General features: G+C 57.3%; 1 protein-coding gene across 4 annotated transcripts; it reads right to left on the reverse strand.

Annotated features, from left to right (window-relative positions):
• Positions 1 to 224: 224 nt before the first annotated feature.
• EMP2 (epithelial membrane protein 2) lies at positions 225 to 10,284 on the reverse strand. Of its 4 annotated transcripts, XR_015745199.1 has the most exons (6): positions 9,840 to 10,071; positions 4,834 to 4,964; positions 3,922 to 4,012; positions 2,548 to 2,694; positions 711 to 2,052; positions 225 to 665 (listed from the first exon to the last, which is right to left on the reverse strand). XR_015745199.1 is itself a non-coding variant. In XM_026683260.2 (5 exons), the coding sequence occupies exons 2-5, from the start codon at positions 4,909 to 4,911 to the stop codon at positions 1,865 to 1,867; spliced, it is 504 nt and encodes a 167-aa protein (XP_026539045.1). In that variant the 5' UTR covers positions 4,912 to 4,964; positions 9,840 to 10,284; the 3' UTR covers positions 225 to 1,864. The 4 variants fall into 4 exon arrangements, 3 of the variants coding, with proteins under 3 accessions (XP_026539045.1, XP_026539046.1, XP_087798435.1); XM_026683260.2 differs by having other exon boundaries at positions 225 to 2,052; positions 9,840 to 10,284; XM_026683261.2 differs by lacking the exon at positions 9,840 to 10,071 and adding an exon at positions 9,000 to 9,515 and having other exon boundaries at positions 225 to 2,052.
• Between the last annotated feature and the right edge of the window lie 7,680 nt (positions 10,285 to 17,964).

The following is a 17,964-nucleotide window of genomic DNA, read 5'->3' on the forward strand; positions in this document are numbered from 1 at the left end:
CCACTGGGCTGCCTTTCGGGCTCCTTCCGGGAAGCCTGGGGCACGCGACACACCCTCTCCCGCCTAGGGGGCCCCTTTCCCAGCCCCTCTTCCCAGCTGTGGGGAGGACTGGATGCCTTAAAAGCGTCCTAGGGAAGCAAAGGCTGCCTCCTGCTCGCATGCAAACCATCCGCGAGACAACACGGTCTGCCTCGCAGCTCCAACAGAATGAAAGGGCGGCCTGATACTGGTCGTAAGCTTTTATTTCTATATACAATTCAGTTCAATAGGTATATAAAATACAAAACGACGAAGGCACCGTTGGTAGAATTGAGCTACACATTTTTCCTCTGAGAAACCCCAATTGCTCAAACCCTTGGAAAACTTGGGGAGCCTAAAGAGCTTCGTTCGGTTAAAAGGGGCTGTTTTGTACTTACAAGGCCGGGTTGCCTGGTGATAGGAAGGCTTCCTGTTTGCTTCTTTCGAAGGGATCAGAAGTATAAAGGCAAATAGGGTTACATGGGTACATGTGCTGTTTTGTTTAAACATAAATCCAAATGATAACTTCCCCAGAAGAGCTAATTGTTCTGAACGAAGGTTCACCAGTGGCACAAACTTACTTTTGAAGCCTGAAGGAAGGAGCCGGCGTGGGCCGGGCGGAGGGTGGGCAAGGGGTTATCGTTATCCTGGAGGGAGGAAGCGGCAGGAATGAAAGGCTACCTTAAAAGCACGGAAGGCCAAAGGGGGCGAGGCTGCGTCGAGCAGGAAGGGTCTTCCTACACAGCTGCGGTGGCCATTTTAGTCCAGATAAAGCCACTCACTCCAAATCTTGGCTTAATGAGACCCTAACCAAGGAGGCCGCCTGCATGTTTGACGCAGGGGCTGTTGGGAAAGCAGGAAAGACCCGTCACTCCTGCAGGTGGAGCTGCCTCTTCTCATCCATAAGAGCAGCCAGTTAGCCCTGGAGCCTCTTTGGCTAGCCAGGGATCGGATGTCACGGTCTGGTAAAAGGGGCAGCTCTTCTGCCAGGGAGGAGCAAGGCCAGCAGCCAAGGAGGAGGAGGGCTGGGCTGCCTCTGGCCGAAGACGCCCCAGGGTCTCCCTGGCCTCTGCTGGGCCTGGGCATCGCTCTCCTCCCCAGCGCCAGCCCAACCTTGCTCGGCTTTGAAGTCTGCCCTTGTCTGCGCGGGGGAGGGGGGGGAAGGGGGGCCTTCAGACACATTGAAGGCCTGCCCCTCCCCCCCTCCGCTTTGGACGGGAAGGCCAATGTCCGGCCTCGTCCTGCACCAATGGGCAAACCCCTGCAGGGCCGCCTCAGGCCGAGCTGCGCCAAAGGTGGAGGACGCTCCGGCTGCGGATCGAGACCACGCGGCACCCAGCGAGGTAGCTCAGGACGCGCACCAGCATGGCCCAGGAGAGACGCTTCGTCTTGGGCAAGGGACCCCGGGTGCCCCCCGGGCAGGGCGAAAGGGGCCGCCCCACTGGGAGCCGCTGTTGCATGGAGCGTATTGAGGGGCAGGGGGGGAGCGGGGCCCTTGGCACCCCGGAGGCCCTCCGTTGCGCCAGCCTGCACGGTGCCAGCTCTTGGGGCTTTACAGGGTTGGGGGGACAATGTGGGCCGTGAGGAGCCCCCCTTCCTGTGGCGTAAAAGGGAGCCTGGGCTAAAGAGGCTGGCATCGGTTGCACACTGCTGGTCCCAAGCAGACCCCCCCGTGCCCCACTTCTCTCTCCTCTTCGGCCCTCCCGGCGGCCTTGTGATGCCACACCAAGGATGTGGGGGGGGGCAAGCGTGGCTGTACGGCAAACGCTTCTATTTACACAAAGGGGGGCCTGGAATGCCAGCGCTTCAAGGAGAGCTCCGAGGGGGGGGAGCCGGGGGGGGGGCTTTATTTGCGCTTCCTCAGGATGAGGTACATGAGGCCACTGAGCAGCGTGAAGGCGAAGGCCACCCAGGCCAGGATGTAGGAGTAGCCGAAGCGGCCACCCTCCACCTCAAAGCGGCCGTAGAGGGGGGCCCGGTGCAGCTCCGCACGCCGGTCGGTGTAGACGGAGGCCCCAATCATCACGCAGAGGCCTGGGGGCGAGAGGCAGAGGGAGCCTGCTTAGCATCAAGGCCCAAACTCCAGGCCGACAGCAGGAGCCGTCCTTGACTTACGACCAGGAGTGCGACCGGAGTTCCTTGCTCAGTGAGCGGTGCCCGATTTTACCACCTGTTTGGCCACAATTGTTCAGTGGTTGCTAAGCAAATCTGGTTTCCCTCATGGACTCTGCTAGTCCGTTTGGCTCACGTGACCATGGATTGCAAGGACTGGTCTTAAGTCGCTTTGTGTGGTTGTAACTTTGAACAGTCACTAAACAAACGGCCGTAAGTCGAGGACCACCCTGTTCCTTGCCAGGCGACTTTGGCCCAAGCGAGGAGGCTTCACGGACAGTCGTGTCTCTGGCGCTGCCTCCCCCAGCAAACCACGATGAAGGGGGAAGGGACGCTCCCCCCCAACCAGGTTTAGCAATCCCCTTAAAAACGTCGGTCTGGTTCTGGGGAAGGAGGCTTCGGAGCCGGGATACTCACAGGACAAGAGCTGGATGACGGAGGTCAGCACAAACCGCTCTCCTTGCTTCAGGCGGAAGAGCTGCAGGACGAAGACGAAAAAGGCCACGCAGCAAAGAATCGTGGACAGGACCATCGTGGCTTGGACGGTCTGGATAGACGCGTATTCTGGAGGGGGGAGAATTAAAAGGCGCGTCGAGGCAGGTCACCCTCGGGGCGAACACCTTGGCAGCTTTAAGCCCTGGGGACTTCAATTCCCAGAATTCCCCGGCCATCCTGAAGGCCTAGAGCAGGCGCCTCCAACCTTCGCAACCTTTTCAGAACTGGGGAATCCTGGGACTTGAAGTTCCCAGGTCTGAAAGTTGGCAGCCCTGCCAGATTGTGCAGCCCAAGATGCCGTGGCTTGTAAGCCAGGATTGGTGGCTTAAGGCCCAGTGCTGGAGAAGCTTCAAAGGCCTCGGCGAGCCCCCTCCTTGTTCCGGAGAGCAGCAGCAGCCGCAGCAGCACCTCGGGGGCCTCCCCTGCCCAAGCTCATTTTCCACTGGCCTTCCCGCCTGCCGGCCCACCCGCTTCCTGCCTGAAACGTCCTCGTGCCAATTCCATGCCGAAAGTCAACAAAAGAAGCCCGGCTCCCTCGCCAGCTCCCCATCCTCGATTTCCTCCACAGGAAAATCAGCCGGCTTCCACTGCAAGGAACTTTCTGGATCGGGCAGCTGTGGGCCGCTCCCTTCCTCCTCTTCTCTGCCCAAGCGCCTTGGCAAAGCGCCCCGGCTTCCCTGGCGGTGGCCCCCACTCCTCAAGGAGGGGGAAATCCCAGAGGAAGGGGCTTCCGGTTGGGGCCGGCGCCCCAGACGGCCCTGGGGGAGCAGACAGGGCTACAAACAGCTTACTTCTCTGAGGCAGCATCAAGGCAGCCAGTAACATAATCTAGAGGTTTTCATGTCTGACCTGAAGGGACAGAGCTCATCTCCGTTGTTTGGCCGAGGGAGCCTGCGCTGTCCAAAGTTGCTTCTGTGGCCATGTGGCCAGCAAGGCACACAGAACACTGCTGCCTTCCCACTGAAGTGGTACCTATTTATCTACTTGCATTTGCATGCTGCGACCAGAAACTGGAGCTCACCCTGTTAGCAGCACTCAGGACCTGAAGCCGGACTGTCAGCCGACAGGCTCGGCATCTTTAACCACTGAGCCACCACAGCCCCAGGAACCCAACGTATTTCTGAGCGGTTGGGAAAATGCTGAATGCCATGACGCCCTGACATTTGGCACCCACGGGCCAGGTAGAAGACTTTGGGGCTGGGGAGGGAGAGAGGCAGGAGGCCCTCCAAGGGTGCCGTTGGAGTGTCCGCCTGTTCCCACCCCCGGCAGGCGGGGAAAGTCCTCCTGGAGACTCACCTGGAAGGGAATTATCCAGGGCGGTACAGTTCGTCCCGTTGAGGCACTGGTGCCAGATGTCCGTGAAGAAGCCATCCCCCACCCACCAGGCCTGAAAAGGAAGGCAAAAAGGACACACAGACAGTGAAGGGACCTCTACTCAGGAGACCAGGAACTGGCCTTTGTTATGACACACAGGCCATGGATTTTCAAGGAGCCTTTGCGGCTGGCAGTTATTGCCTACTGACCTCGTCTGTGGATACGCGGAGAGAGAGCTTTGTAAATATGTCTAAGAAAAGAGTCAGGAAGTAGCTCCGTGTGTGTGTGTGTGTGTGTGTGTGTGCGTGTGTGTGTGTGTGTACACACGCACACAAACCAAGGTGGTGTTTTGTTTCAGCTGATGAGGTCAGCATTTGAGCTCCATTCAGGCCAAACTCAGCTCAGGCGAAAACACAACCATAACAGCCCATAGATTGACGACCGGAGATCGAGACAGACAGAGAGCGACCTGACTCCTGGGATAGCTGATACTTCAGAGATCAGGGCGGACTTCGGTCCCTCCTCTGTTCGATTCGACCCGCATACTGGCATAAAGACTCCCAGCTGCTTTGCTCAGCTGAATTGGCATCCCCCCCCACCCCAGGTGGGAGTCGTGGTGCATGGGTGGGCGGGTGTTTTTCCTTGTTTAGGTCAGCAGCACCTGGAGCCACCTTTCTCAACCTTGGCTGCTCAAAGATGGGTGCACTTCAGCTCCCAGCTTGGGGGCTCCTGGGGGTGGAAGTCCACACGTTTCCAAGGGGCCAAGGCTGAGCTACGCCGGTCCGTGTCCTCCCAGATTAGAAGAGGCCGGTAAAAGTTGCTCTCCTTGTTCAGAGGAAATCCCCTTTGACCCTGGAACCAGACCCCAGGCAGGAAGCTTCCCTGGCAACTCACGTTGTCGATTGTGGAGATGAACAGAAGCGCAGCCGAAACGATGTGGAAGAGGATGATGAAGGCCAGGAGGATCAGCATGGTGGAGCAGGAGCGGGGGCCGGTTCCGAGGTGAGGATGAGAATAAAGCGACGCTGCTTGGACACAAAGAGAAAAGAGAGCGGAATTATGCCAGGCAAGTCCTCTTGAAGACTTCTGCTACTTTAGCCAAGCCGGTGCCTGTTTCCGCTCCCTTCACTTCCACAGAACAAGGCCACGGTTTGCACGGAGCAAGGCTGCCTTCTGAAAGACACGCCTGGAAGTTGCCAAGCCTGAGAAACACGGATTTAGAAGAACTCTGGCGATGCAGTTGGGCCTGATCTTCTCCTTCGAAGAAGCAAAAGCTCTTACCTCAGAGTGGAAAAGCTTGATCTACCAGTTCAAAAAGCTACGCCTGGACCTGGAAGGGTGGTGGCTGCGGCGGAAAAGCCCTTTTCCTCACCATCTCCTCAACCCAGGAAGCCATGAAAGCATCCCAGGGACTAGTGGGCTCCTCTAAATTCAATGAAGTTGAACGTTTCCCTCACTTTCCTCACAGGTACAGTAAGACCACGGGGGGTGTCACAACTCCAGAAACACCAGACATCCTGTTTTTTCCCATGGTGGCTGATCCCATCCTAATCTCTCTCTCCCCCCCTCTCTCTCCTCCCTCCCTCCCTCCCTCTCTCTCTGCATCTGAGCATTTGCAGTGCACAAAGGAAGCCCCCTCTTCCCTTTGCAAACAGCACTTAGCAATAGATTTATATCCCGCTTCGCAGTGCTTTACAGCCCCCTCTAAGCAGTTTACAGAGCCAGCCTCTTGCCCACAATGATCTGGGTCCTCATTTTACCAACCTCGGAACGACAGAAGGGTGAGTCAACCTTGAGCCGCTCAGGATCGAACTGCTGGCAGTGGGAATGCAGAGTCAGCCTGCAATGCTGCCTTCTCACCACTGCGCCACCACGGCTCTTTTTATAAATACCCACTTAACCATAGTGGACTCCGTGGGATGGTCGCAAAGGAGCCGATATCTTGAAGGTTTTTTTGTGGGGGGGGGTGGAATTTAATGGCTGGAGAATACCTGACTCTATACCACGGGTGGGCCTCTCAAGAGAGGCAGCTCTACCTGCGCCTTCCTCCAGCGAGGGAGGGGCTGGGGGTAAGGCCAAGGAGGCATTGGGAGCGCCTGGGGGCCTCTGAGGGCATCTTCCGGAGCTGGAGCCGGAGGGGGCAGTTAATAGAAGAAGACGAGGCTTTGGCCCCGGTGAACACGCCCACGGACTCCTCTCTGCTGGCCCTCAAGGAGATTTTAAAGATCTGTCTCTGCAGGCTCCCTCCGTACTCTGCTCCTTTATTTGCTGACCTTGTTTAATCTTGAAACCTTGGAGCTCTTGAATGGTCTTCCAGGGTGGCGCCTGCCCTCATCTGTGGCCCTGAAACGCCGCCTCTGCGTCTGTTTGTCTTGGAGGGTCCAGCCTCCATCCAGAACAAGGCCTGCAGCTTTGCTCAGGGGGGCCTTTCAGGGCGGAGCAGGACAACACGAAGGCTCCTGGGGTGCATTTAGCAGAATTACTCACCTGCTCCCTCCCTCCCTCCCTCCCTCCCTGCTGTCATATTAAAAGATCTACAACTGGGTGTAGCAGCTCTGGGGCCACGCCTGAGGATTCGGGAGGGGCTGCTTTAAGAGGAGCTGAGGCTCAGGCGGCCACAGCTGCCTTTCATGCGGGTCCTGGGTTGGTCTCCCAGGAACACGGGTTATGTGCCGAGGACTTGGCACGATCTGGGTCCCTGCCCAGGGAAAGAAGGGGTTTCCTTCTTCTGTGGAAAAGGAAGTTTGGAGCCTGGGTTGACCTCTTCTCGGTGTCCGTTTGGTCCCTCGTGGTGCCAAGGAGGAGCCCTGCAGAGGAGGCACCGATTGGCCTCCCCCTCTGAGGAAGGGCAGGGGAGGATTGAACCGCCACTTGGCTAAGAACAGGAAGAGGCTGAGACTGGGAAGATCCAGCCTGAGGATGCCATGTGCTGCCCTGGGCCAAGCGTCACCTCTGGGGTCAAAGGACAGGACCTGCAACGGAGAGCTTCCAGGGCAGAAGGGAGGAAGTGGCGGGGGAGGGGGAGAGAGCCAGAACTCTCCTCCTCACAATGCCCGGTCTGTGTGGCCACACCGAAAGGGCATCTGGTGAAAGGAGGGCTTTTCTAGCCAAGCCTTCCTGAACCATATTGGCGGGTGGGCTGCCTGGAGAGCAATCCGGCCCATGGTCAGTCCCAGAATGCCTTTCCCTCCGTCGGGAGCCATGCCTGACAAACGTCTGTTTGCCCAGCCAGGGAGTGGCCAGAGGAGAACATGAAGTCAGGATCCCTGAAGTCACAAGAAGCCCTGCCAGCAACAAGGGCAGCAAGCCAACTTGGGAGGAAACAGGGTTCTCTGGTTCGGTTACGTCTTCTGGCTGCCCACCTGCTTCATCTGACATGAACCTGTTGCTCATTGTTTTATCTGCGCTGGGCCGTGGAAAGAGGGACGTTACTCAGTGTAATAAAACCTTACAACGCTTGAAACAAATCTTCAAACACACCTGCATCTCCACTGACAGACTACAAGAGCCGGTTTGCCCAGTGCGCCACGCCCACATCCAGGCCAGCTTAGTTCACCCTGACTGGATTGATTGATCGCCTGAGATCTATGCCCTGGCCTGATCCACTGAATCTGAGCGGTTTTATTTGAAGAAGCAAAATCGTTCCAAAGGAAAAGAAGCCGTTTCCAAGAGCAGCCGGCCAGATGCTCTTGGAAAGCTTGCAAGCGATGATCTACCAATCAAAGCAATGCAGAGAAAACAGGCAGGAATGCAAAATGGGGAAAAAAATATGACAAAGTAGTTTTGAGAGCTCTCTTGTCAACGTACTCAAGCAGCAGGTATTCCAGTTGCTTTGTGGGAGCAGAACGGAGGCCAGGGGTCGGGCCAGGTGACCCTTCACTGGGATTCTGGGTCCATTCTAGGTGATCCAGAGCAGGAGCCACCTTCCTGGGGGCCCCAAATGCCCAGCTTCCCAACTGCCTACTGGCTGGTCCCTGGGGAAGGAGGGACTGAGAGGCCCGCAGAGGTTCAGGAGAAGCAATGGTGCCTCTCTCCCTTCCCCTTCACTGTCCCAGCGGCCCCTTTTAGGATCAGAAGGTCAGCAGGACTGGCGGCAGAGGTGGCCTTCAGCAGGTTCTGACCAGGTCGGGAGAACCGGTGGCTGAAATTTTGCGTAATTCGGAGAACCGATGGTCCCCTTCCCCCAGGAGTGGGGTGGGAATGGAGATTTTACAGTCTCCTTCCCCTGCCACGCCCTTCAAGCCACGCCCACAGAACCGGTAGTGAAAAACATTTGAATCCCACCACTTGACTGGAGGCCGTCCAGCTGCCTGCCTCAGTCCAAGGGGTTCCTAGCGGGAGGGCAACCAAGCCACCTCAGATGGCCCTCAGCCACACCCACCTTGCCCCCTGGACTCACCCCCTGGCAGAAGTCAGGGTTGACCTGGGCATCTCCCCACTACTTCTCAGCTCCAGAGTCCTTGTGTCATCCCCCTCTGGGGTTCCCCTTAAAGGTGAGGTGGGGAGGGTCTTCAGAAAAGGCCAATCACATGGGAGGACCAGGAGGCCATTTCCCCCCCTTCTGCCCCCCATTTAGGTAAGGATGGGAAGCCAGATGCAGAGCATGTCAAGATGCTGCCAGGTGGGGCTCGGGCAAAGGAAGAGGCTCCTGGATGCACCTGGTTACATGGGAGGTGGGGCAAGGCTGAACCCCTGGACCGCTTCTGACAACCAAGCTCTGCTCCAGAAGAGGCGCAGGGCACAGTGGCTTCCCCATTCACACACATCTACCTGCATGCACACATGTACGGAAATCCTCGCTATTCATCTCATTGTTCTTAGTGACACTTTTCCTTCTCCGATATTATGCAAACTATTATGCACAGAACAAACATGTAGCAGGATTCACAAAACACACTGCACTGTTCATCGTGGTTTGCAAAGCAATAGGATTCAGCTGCTAAACCGAACCTTCCCTGCCATGGAAAAGGTTTCCCAAACTGACCAACTAGCCCGATGCCCAAAAAGCCTCCAGGATGAGAAGGGAAAAGGCAAAACACACCCCTCTGGGTCTCCCTTACCTGGGCACCTGTTACAGGTACCTGCCACAACTCCTGTTTTCTGGGTGGGAATGCAAGAGAGTCTCTTCAGCCAAACCCTTCGGCCCGTCCTCGGCCCACAACCATTCAAACGTCTGCACTCCAAGCTCGGGTAGCCTCCAGATGCATTTTGCAGACAGGACAACCCATTGCACCCCCTGCAGGGTCCTCCGTGCCGAGGCGCGGTCTGGCTAGAGGGTCTTCACCGACGCCCCCCCGTCTCCTCATCCCCGGCGCCGAGGAGCGTCGGCAATCCCTCCCTCCCCCAATTCCTTGGAAGCAAGGGAGGCGTCCCGGGGCCAGGGCGGGGATGCGTGGGAGGCACGAGAGACCCCCGGGCGACGCTTCGCGGGCGGCTGGAAGGGACTCTCGCCAGGAGGCCAAAGAGCCCCGGGAGGGACCGTCCCGCTCCGGCCACCTTCGGCTGCGCAACGCAAAGAGGCCGCCCAGCGAGGCCGCTCCGGGTATCGGCGGGCCGTCCTTCCCGGCTGGCGCCCTGCCCCGCCGAGGGGGCTCCATCGAGGGCGGCCAAGAGCGGCCCCCAGCCAGCGCCCCCCGTCCCGTCCCGTCCCGCGGGGCGCTCCCCGACTCCAGCCGCGCTCCGGCGCCCGGGATCGCCGCGTCCCAGCCCCGCCGCCCGGCGCGACGGCAGCGGCGGCATCGCTCGCCTCCCGGCCCCGCTTGCCGGCGCTTCTGCCGTGCCGAGCCCGCAGCGGTGGCTTCGGAGTCCGGCGCGCGGCCGGAGCTCCGGTCGCTCCTCTGCAGCCCGGTTTCTCCGGCCCCTTCGGCCGCCCGCCCCTCGCCCGCCGGCGCCCCACTCACGGCCGCTGGGTGCTGCTGGCCCGGGCAGGGAGCGGCGGGGCTGCTGCGCGCGCGGAGTCGCTGCTCGGTCTGCCGCCTCCTGGGCCGGCCGTGTCAGGAGCCCGGCTGGGTGGGGAAGGAGGAGGGGAAAAGGCGGCGGGCTGGGGGAGCCGCCAGCAGGCCGGGCCGGCGCTCAGGGGCGGCGGCGGAGGAGGAAGCTGAGCGCTTCCCGGGGCTCTCTCGGCGCCGGCCGGAAGGGGCGCCTTTGCTCGGGGGCGCCGCACCCCGGCCGCCCCTCCCGCGAAGGGAAAGGCCGCGTCGTGGCGGCTGGGACAGTCAGGCAGCTGTTCAGGCGGCGCTGGGCAGGCCGCCCGCCGGCCTTCTGGGGAGCCCCGTGCCTCTTTCAGGGGACTTCGGAGGAGCGGAGCGCGGCTTTCCCCGGCTGGCCCCTTTCCGACCTTTGGCTGGTAGAGAGACGCCGGGGCTTCACAGACACACACACACACCCCCCCACGGGCCAGTCCCACCCCCGGGTCTGGGCCGGTCAGCCCAAAGGCGGCTTCCCCACAGAGGAGACCTCGGCCGGCCTCTTGGCCTCTTCTTGGAAAGGAGCTTAGCCAGAGGAGGACGGGCATTTCCTGACCCAGCCCAGGATCCGGCTGCAGGATTGGAATCCACTGGATCCCGGAGACTCTTGAAGCAAAAGCCAAGACTTCCTGGGCTCCCAGGACAAGCACCTCCGAGAGACGGGGCTTCCCCACCACAGCCCTTTCCTCTGGCTGACTGCGGGCAACAGAGGCCAATCACCTGCGGGGCATTTCAACACAGGTGGATGGAAGTGCCACTGGAACCAGTAAGAAATGGGGGGGGGGTTCCTGAGCCTCTTCGACTGGCCAGACTCACTGGGCACCCCTTACAGAGGGGTCCCCCCCTTTACTGCAGGGACAAGGGGACCCCCAGGCCACCGGAGGCCCCAGCCAGGCATTTTAGCACAGCAAACAAGGGCCCCTCCCACCAGGCTCGCTGCAGGGCACCAAAGGATGGCCCAGTTATTTTGGCAACTGAGGTAGGAATTTCCACCACCGGCCTTTCTCCACCTCCCTGGCAGGGAAAACACACCCATGGAGCAGCCAGAAGCCGCCGGGGCCTTTCCAGAAGGCGCCATCCGAGAGGCCGAAGGGCTCCTGCCTGACAGGCTCCCAGCAGAGCCGCTCGGTCCCCATGGAGGCACCAGGCTAGGAAGAGGCTCCTTCCGTGCAAGTGAAAGACTCCCCCCTGAGAACGTGGCCCCGATAGCAGCCATTTCACATCCAGGTCACGACCTCTTGATGAATGGGCCCACACGGGCCAGGACCACAAAACGCCTGCCTTGATCAGAAGAGGACGAGACCCGCAGACTCGTGGGCAAGAAGGCTGCCGGGCAAAGGGCCCTGGCGGCAGAAGGGGATGGCTCGGGGACATGACGGCTGACATGGGAAGAGGGGGCATGAAGGGGGCACCTGGGCGACCCTGTCCCTTGGCCAAAGGTCACCTGTTTGCAGGCAAAGACCCTCCATCCCTAAGGGCTCTCTTCTTATGTTCTTGGCCACAAAGGTGCCCAGTCTTGCAAAGGTCCAGCCAAAGCTCCAACAAGCGAAGCCGGGGTGGGGGTGGGGGGAGCCGCCTCTGGAAATATGATGTCTGGAACAGGGAAGCCAAAGCAGAGCCCCAGCCACGACCTCAGCCTCCAGCCAGCCAGGCCTCTCGGACGCTCCTGTAAGAACTCTGGCTGCTTCTGGTGGCAACGCTGCCTTTTCCGACGTTGCAGCTGGCGGGTCTGGGGCCCTTTTCTTCCCTGCAGCCCCACCCCCATAAAATAAAGATCATCAGCAGATCTTTGGACAACTTCCCCTCCAGGCCAGGGAGAACCTGCAGGGTTTTCTCCCTCCCTCTTCAAAAAAACAAAACAAGTAGAAACCAAGTAAGATTAAAACTAAATCTGGTCCACCAGTTTGCAAAATGCCGCATCCTTCAAGAGGGTCTCCACTTAATCGCAGCAGAAGGAAGAGGATGCTGAGCACCGTCTTTGCACTCCTGCCTTCAGCTTTCCCAGCCAGGTGTGCTTGCCTATCCAGGCCCCGGGAGCAGGTGAGGTTCAAGGGCATACACACCTTGTCAAGGTGTGGAACCCATACACTATAAATCCAGGCTTATTGGGATGTCTGTCTGTGTGACGGAGGATGGCCAAACCCTGTCTCGATTTCCCTGGTGTCCTGTATCGTTGTACAAGGCCCCCTGTGAGCAGCAGGAGCGCTCCAGATTCTCACCTGGCCTGAGAGGCCTCCCCAAAGACCTGGCTGGCCTGGAGGGGAAACCTGGCACAAGCAGGAATCTTCCCCTCAGCCTGGTGCTGCTCTTCTTGCTGGGCCTAAGAGGGACCGCAGCCCAGCACACCTGGAGGATGCCAGTTTGGGGGAAGCTAGGTAGAGCTTTTGGCTCTCTTCCTGCACACTCCCAAGCCACACACCAACCATTTCTGGCTGGGAAAAATCCAGACAGCCATTAGTGGCAGCAAAGAAAAGACGAGCGCGGTGCTGCCTCAAAGGTGTCCAGCTTCCTCTTGCCCAGATCTGGGAGGCTGATCTGGTCTGCAGAGCCACCATCATCCTTCCAACAGTTGGGCATAACTGGCGAAGAGCAACTTCCGTCTCTCCTTTGCCAGCCCCAGGTTGGGTGGGAAGGGAGGGAGCGTTGTTGGGACACGTCTGATCACATCGGAAAGGCAGGTGACCCAACAACGTGGAGCATTTCTGCCAGTTGAGAGGTGAGCAGATAATGGCTTGTTTTGGGACATCCTCTTGGCCGTGGGGCTCTTTCCCAGGAGTGGGGAGGCCAGGCCACCTGCAGACGTCCCTGCCAGCTCCGGTTCACTCTTCCAGGTCAACGTACCAAAACGACCCTCCCACCATTCTCCCCCCGCCAACCTCCTGCTGAAGCATCCTAAAGAAGATGGAGACTCTTCCCTAACTTGCCTAGACATCAACATTGCAGATAAGAGAGATCAAAGGATAAAACAGTTAACCGCAAAATTACTGTTTGTTCTGCTTGCAGCAAGATACAAATCTAAAAATAATACAGAGCACCGGCTTTTCATTTCTCCCTGTAGCAAAGAAATGTGCAACTATCCGATGTTTTGAAATCTTATCCTGCATTTTCCTAGCAATGCTGGGAATTTTCTGCAAGTAACTAACCCATGGACGCAGTTTAGACCTGGGCTGCCCCTGCCTGCCTTAGCCCAGGGGGGCTGACCCAGAGGGAACCCTTCTCTGAAGGGAGGACAGAATAAACCTTCCACGGGTAAAACCAGAATTTTAAAATTGGCGTTGGCTGAAGATTGTCATAGACAACAACTGTGTGCAATGAAGTGTATTTAAATTTGGTTACTATTTCTAACACTGGATTTCTACATTAGCACTTACAGCCTCCGCTCTCTCTTGTTATTTCTCATGGGGTGCAGGATTTGTAGGCAACCTGCTGTTGCTTAACTTTTCTCAATTTATTTATTTCTTTTCCTTTTTTGCCTGTTCGGGGTTCCGTGTTGTTTATTCCGGGGCATGCCTAGGAACATGTTCAATGCAGAAATACTACTAAAAATCAACAGAGGCATGTCTGGGCCGGGACAGGATTAATCTGAGAAAAGAAAACATGAAAGATTTGGGTGGAGCTGATTCAGCCGGGGGTGGGAGAGAGCAAGGGGGGTGCAAAGGGTTTATGTTCCACCCGGCAGGAGGAGCTCGTGATGGGAAGGGCCACACAACCCTCCATTCCCTGGGAAACTTGACCTAAGTCGGCTTCTCCCGCCTTCAGGTGTGCTGAATGTCATCTCCTTAAACTCCCCCCCCTCCAAGATGTCCCGGCATCTTTGATTGGCTGGGCAGCAGATGTGCAATCCAATTGATCTGGATGGTGACCAGTTGCAGAATTATTTTTCAACAAGGGTGGAAAACTCATTTGGGACTTTTGAGAGCGCAGTGTGAGTCTTGTGCAGGAATAGGGTAGGTCTAGTAAAAAGAAGGACCAGGGGCGACACGGTGGCAGCCTTCCCATAATTGAGGGGCTGCCCCAAAGAAGAGCGGTGGGTCAAGCTCTTCTCCAAAGCCCCAGAAGGCAAGCAAAGAAGCAACGGGTGGAAACTAATCCAGGAAAGAAACCCGGAACTAAGGAGGAATTTCCTGACCGGGAGAACAATGAACCAGGGGAGCAATTTCCCTCTGGAAGTTGGGGCGGCTCCATCACTGGAGGTTTTTAAGAAGAGGCTGGGCAGTCACCTGTATAAAATGGTCTAGGGTCTCCTGCTTGAGCAGGGGGTTGGTCTAGAAGACCTCCGAGGTCCCTTCCAAGCCTGTTTGCTCTGTTATTCTTCTCACAGAGTTGTGTTCCTAGGCGGGCCTCCCGTTCCCCCCAAAGACTCGTTGATCAGGAAGCAGGTGGGACTGTTCCAGGGTGGTCCCCTCGCCCTCTTGAGTCCCCCTCCTGTTGTCTTCCACTGCCCTCCCTCGCCCTTCTCCTTCCTGCCACCCTCCAGCATCTTCAGTTGCACAGAGGCAAACGGATAGGCAGGGGAAGCCAGAGGCTGGGCCAGTTTCAAAAGCAAACCGAGGACAAAGGGAGGCGCCTACGAAGGTGCCGGTGTCCCCACCCCACACTCTCACGCTAATCCAAAGGACGAATCCACTTCCGGGTGGTTTTAGGCCAGTGGCGAGCATGGGAGGCAAAATGGAGGCTGGGGGGGGGGGCTTAAAGCCTTCGTCCAGGCTTGGCAGGACAGTCACCCTTCCTGGGGGTGGAAGCCTGTCCCCATTTTCACCTGTGAGGCGTGCGAAAGGACAACCTGCCGGCCTGAGTTTCAAGAGTCAGGATCTGGAGCAGTCTTGGGGGCTGGAGGGGACGTTCCTGAAGGCCAAGGAAGGGCTCTCCTCTCTAGCCAGAAAGGCCTATCGAAGCAGCCGCCCGTTCACCAAGGCGATTTGCCCAGGGAGAGGCTGAAGCCTTTGGCCAGCAGATCCTCTGAGGTCTTGTGCTGGTTTCAGCTTTTCAAGAGATTGCAGAAGCCTCGTGGCTCTTCCTGTCGGATGCTGCTTGCACTGGGTTCAGCAAAGCTCCACTTGGAAGCCCACAGATCAACCTGACACTTGGCAGTTACTTGGCTGACTCATCGCATTCTCTTCCAGAGGCCCAAACCTGCTTGGCGAGGGCAGGAACAGTTTTTTGGGAGGGCACTCACAGTCCCTCCAGGTGTGAAGGAGGGGTGGGGGTGCCTCCTCCTCCTCCTCCTCCTCCTCCTCCTCCTCATGCCTTTGATCAATTAGTCCAGCCATCCCACCGTCTGGTTTTTTTTCCTTCCTGCAGGCTGACAATTTGGCCTTGGGAAATAGTCTCCAACCAGAAGGGCTCCCGGTTTGCATTAATGGTAAAACTAATGACGCAAACTTGCATCAGGAGGAGGGATAGTTATTCTCTAACCCTGTTTGAATATTTGGGGGAGGGAGGTGGCTGCGTAAAGATCCTCCCCAAAGGTCCAGCTTTGCTAAAACACAGAAGACCTGGTTTGTTTTTGACCTTCTTCCACAGGGTTTTCTTTGAACTTTCAGGGAGCGCGAACACAGAGTTCTCCTCAAAGCCAAGGCTCCCAATTAGCCATCAAGACAGCGTCCTGCCGCTGAGTGTGCTTGTTCTGCTACAGAGCTCCCCTTCCTTTCCTTTCATTTTCCTTTGAACAAAATTAGGGAGGCGGAGAAAAGAATTCGCCTCACCTTCCAGAGCTGACTCCACCCTTCCTTCCAGGCAAACCACGAAGGAGTTGGTGAAACTTTCCCTTCTCATCAAGGAGATTCCGGCAGCAGAACCCGCTTTGGGGCATCTTGGCCAGTGACCCGGATGGCTGCTCCTCTCTGGGTCCAGGCAGAGGACCAGGGGTGCTGGTCTCGAATCTCTGGGGTGAACCAAAAGGGCCCATTTCGGCCTTCCAAGTCAGCTCTTGCCCCCCCCCCCACTCTTCGTGGAGGCAGGGCCCCATTTATTAAAAGTGAACTCACCGCTCTTGCCTTACCGAAGAGGGGGGCCTCGAAAACAAACCAAGGTCGCCCTGGCCTTCCCAAGGGCTCTTCCCAAGTTCTTATTATCCCTATTTTCGGGTCAGCTGTCGCTTTCGCCCTCGTTTGCACACGCTGGAATATTTTGGTCTCTACTTTTAAAAAGGAAAGCTACACCGCTTGCAGCTTTTGGGAGCAGGTATAATTAGCTTGCCTTTGTGTGTTTGTTCCCCGAGGTTGCCAGCTTCTTCAATTAAAAGGGGGGAAAAAACCTCTTACACCAATACGGTAGTAAAGAAAAGCTAGACGCTTATTTAGTTAAGTGTTTCGTCTCCCTGTTTCACTGCACGGATGAAAGCGGCGAAGCAGCTGAGACCACAATTAAAGTGTTTAATGAAGCCCCAAGAAGCCGAGATTCAAAGGCCAGACGCTGAACCATTCACCAAGGGCCAGCAGAAAGCAATGAAGCAGCACTCCAGTACCCTGCCCAGCCATTGGGAGAATAGAAAAAGAGCCGGAGAGAGCCTTCCCTAGCCGGAGGGGGCTCAGTCTCCAAACATCCGGGTGGCCTCAGGCATCATGCCGTCCTCCAAGTGTCCTCCAGTTGAGCTCAACTCACTGCAGTTCAGATGGAGACGATCTTCCCAGCCACAGTAGAGAGAGATTGTCCTGTTGCCTCCTTCCCAAAACCATTTTTTTTTCCAACTTCCCCGTCTTCCTCCGCCCAGGGATTCTGTGTGGTCTCCTGTTCTATGGACCGCCTGGAGAGCGGGGGTGGGGCTGCTGCTTCCTGGGAAAGACCCCCGTCCTTGTCACCCAAGGGCATCTGCAGGGATCCTGGGCCCACGAAGGGCGGGGTCAACGTCCAGCAATAGGCTTATGGACTGCTTCATAGGGCTTCACAGCACTCTCCAAGCTGTAGGGTCTCTGACTCGGAAGAGCTTTACGAATGTGTAGCCCCCTCCCCCAAATCTGTGCCTCGTCGTCCATCGTGCGACTTCCAGCTGGTGTGGCCAACGGGCCGGGCCGTGCTGGTGGGAAACCACACGGCTGTCCTGCAAGCTGGGCCGCCTAAGAGGTTGGAAGACGGGCCTCGGAATCAGACGGTTAACGCCTAGACGCGCATCTCAAGGGAGGAGAGGAGAGTGGAAAGACCGGAAGCCAAAGGTGGGGGAAAGGGGCTTAGGACAGCTAAGAACACCAAGCCAGCACCAAGCCGGGCAAAATGTTCTCCTTCCAGAGTGCAGCCAACAATTGAGGCTTTCCAAGAGCCCTTGTTTAATTCCAAGGGAAGAACCGGACTCTTTCCTTCAGAACAGGCGCCCATTCTTCTCTGAAGGCACCCACCAGCAGGACTTCTCGGAATACTTGGCCGCTGGCACCGGCAAGGGCCAGAGATCTGCATTGTCCAAAGGGCCAGGCAGTTGGATGCCAGATGACATTTCGCAGAAGCTCCACCCTGGCAAAGCTCGGCCCCACCTACCGCGCTTGTTCCCCCTTCCCCCTCCTCTTCCTCCCTGCTCCAGCCCTAAAGCAGCCCACGCGGTATTAAAGAGGGCAGAGCGCGGGAGAAAGGGCCCCTTTACAATGAAAGACCTCTGGGCCGAAAACGTTCTCAGAAAACAAGGCAGGCCTTTGCACATCTGGATCTGGAAGGATCTGGAGTTGTTAACTGGAAGTCAAGGCGCTTCCTCCAACCTCCTAGCCTTGCCTCTGTCCCTCAGGGATACCACCCAACCCATAATCGTCTACCTCCTCTTGAATGCCAGCAGAGAAACTAAGGAAGGAAACCCAGAAGCGAAGTAAGGGGCCACGGGCTGAACAAAATGCCACCTTGTTTTCTGCTCAACCAAGACAAGGCAAAGACGGGGGCAGACAGCAGAACGTGGCTGGATTATGGAAGCAGCGGCATTTTGAAGGAAAATAAGAAAATTAAATCACGACAGTGCCATTTCGGTAAATCCAGACGGGTCAAAGGGTTTGTTGCAGCAAACAGAAGTGCTGAGGAGCTGTTTAATATCCAGGCCCCACAAGTTACCTGTAATTAAATGTATATATCCCCTGGTTATAAAGGT

Source organism: Notechis scutatus, chromosome 12, assembly GCF_049901735.1.
Source record: "Notechis scutatus isolate UNSWTSFEM ecotype Mainland chromosome 12, rNotScu1.2, whole genome shotgun sequence".
In the NCBI taxonomy this organism is placed as follows: Eukaryota; Metazoa; Chordata; class Lepidosauria; order Squamata; family Elapidae; genus Notechis; species Notechis scutatus.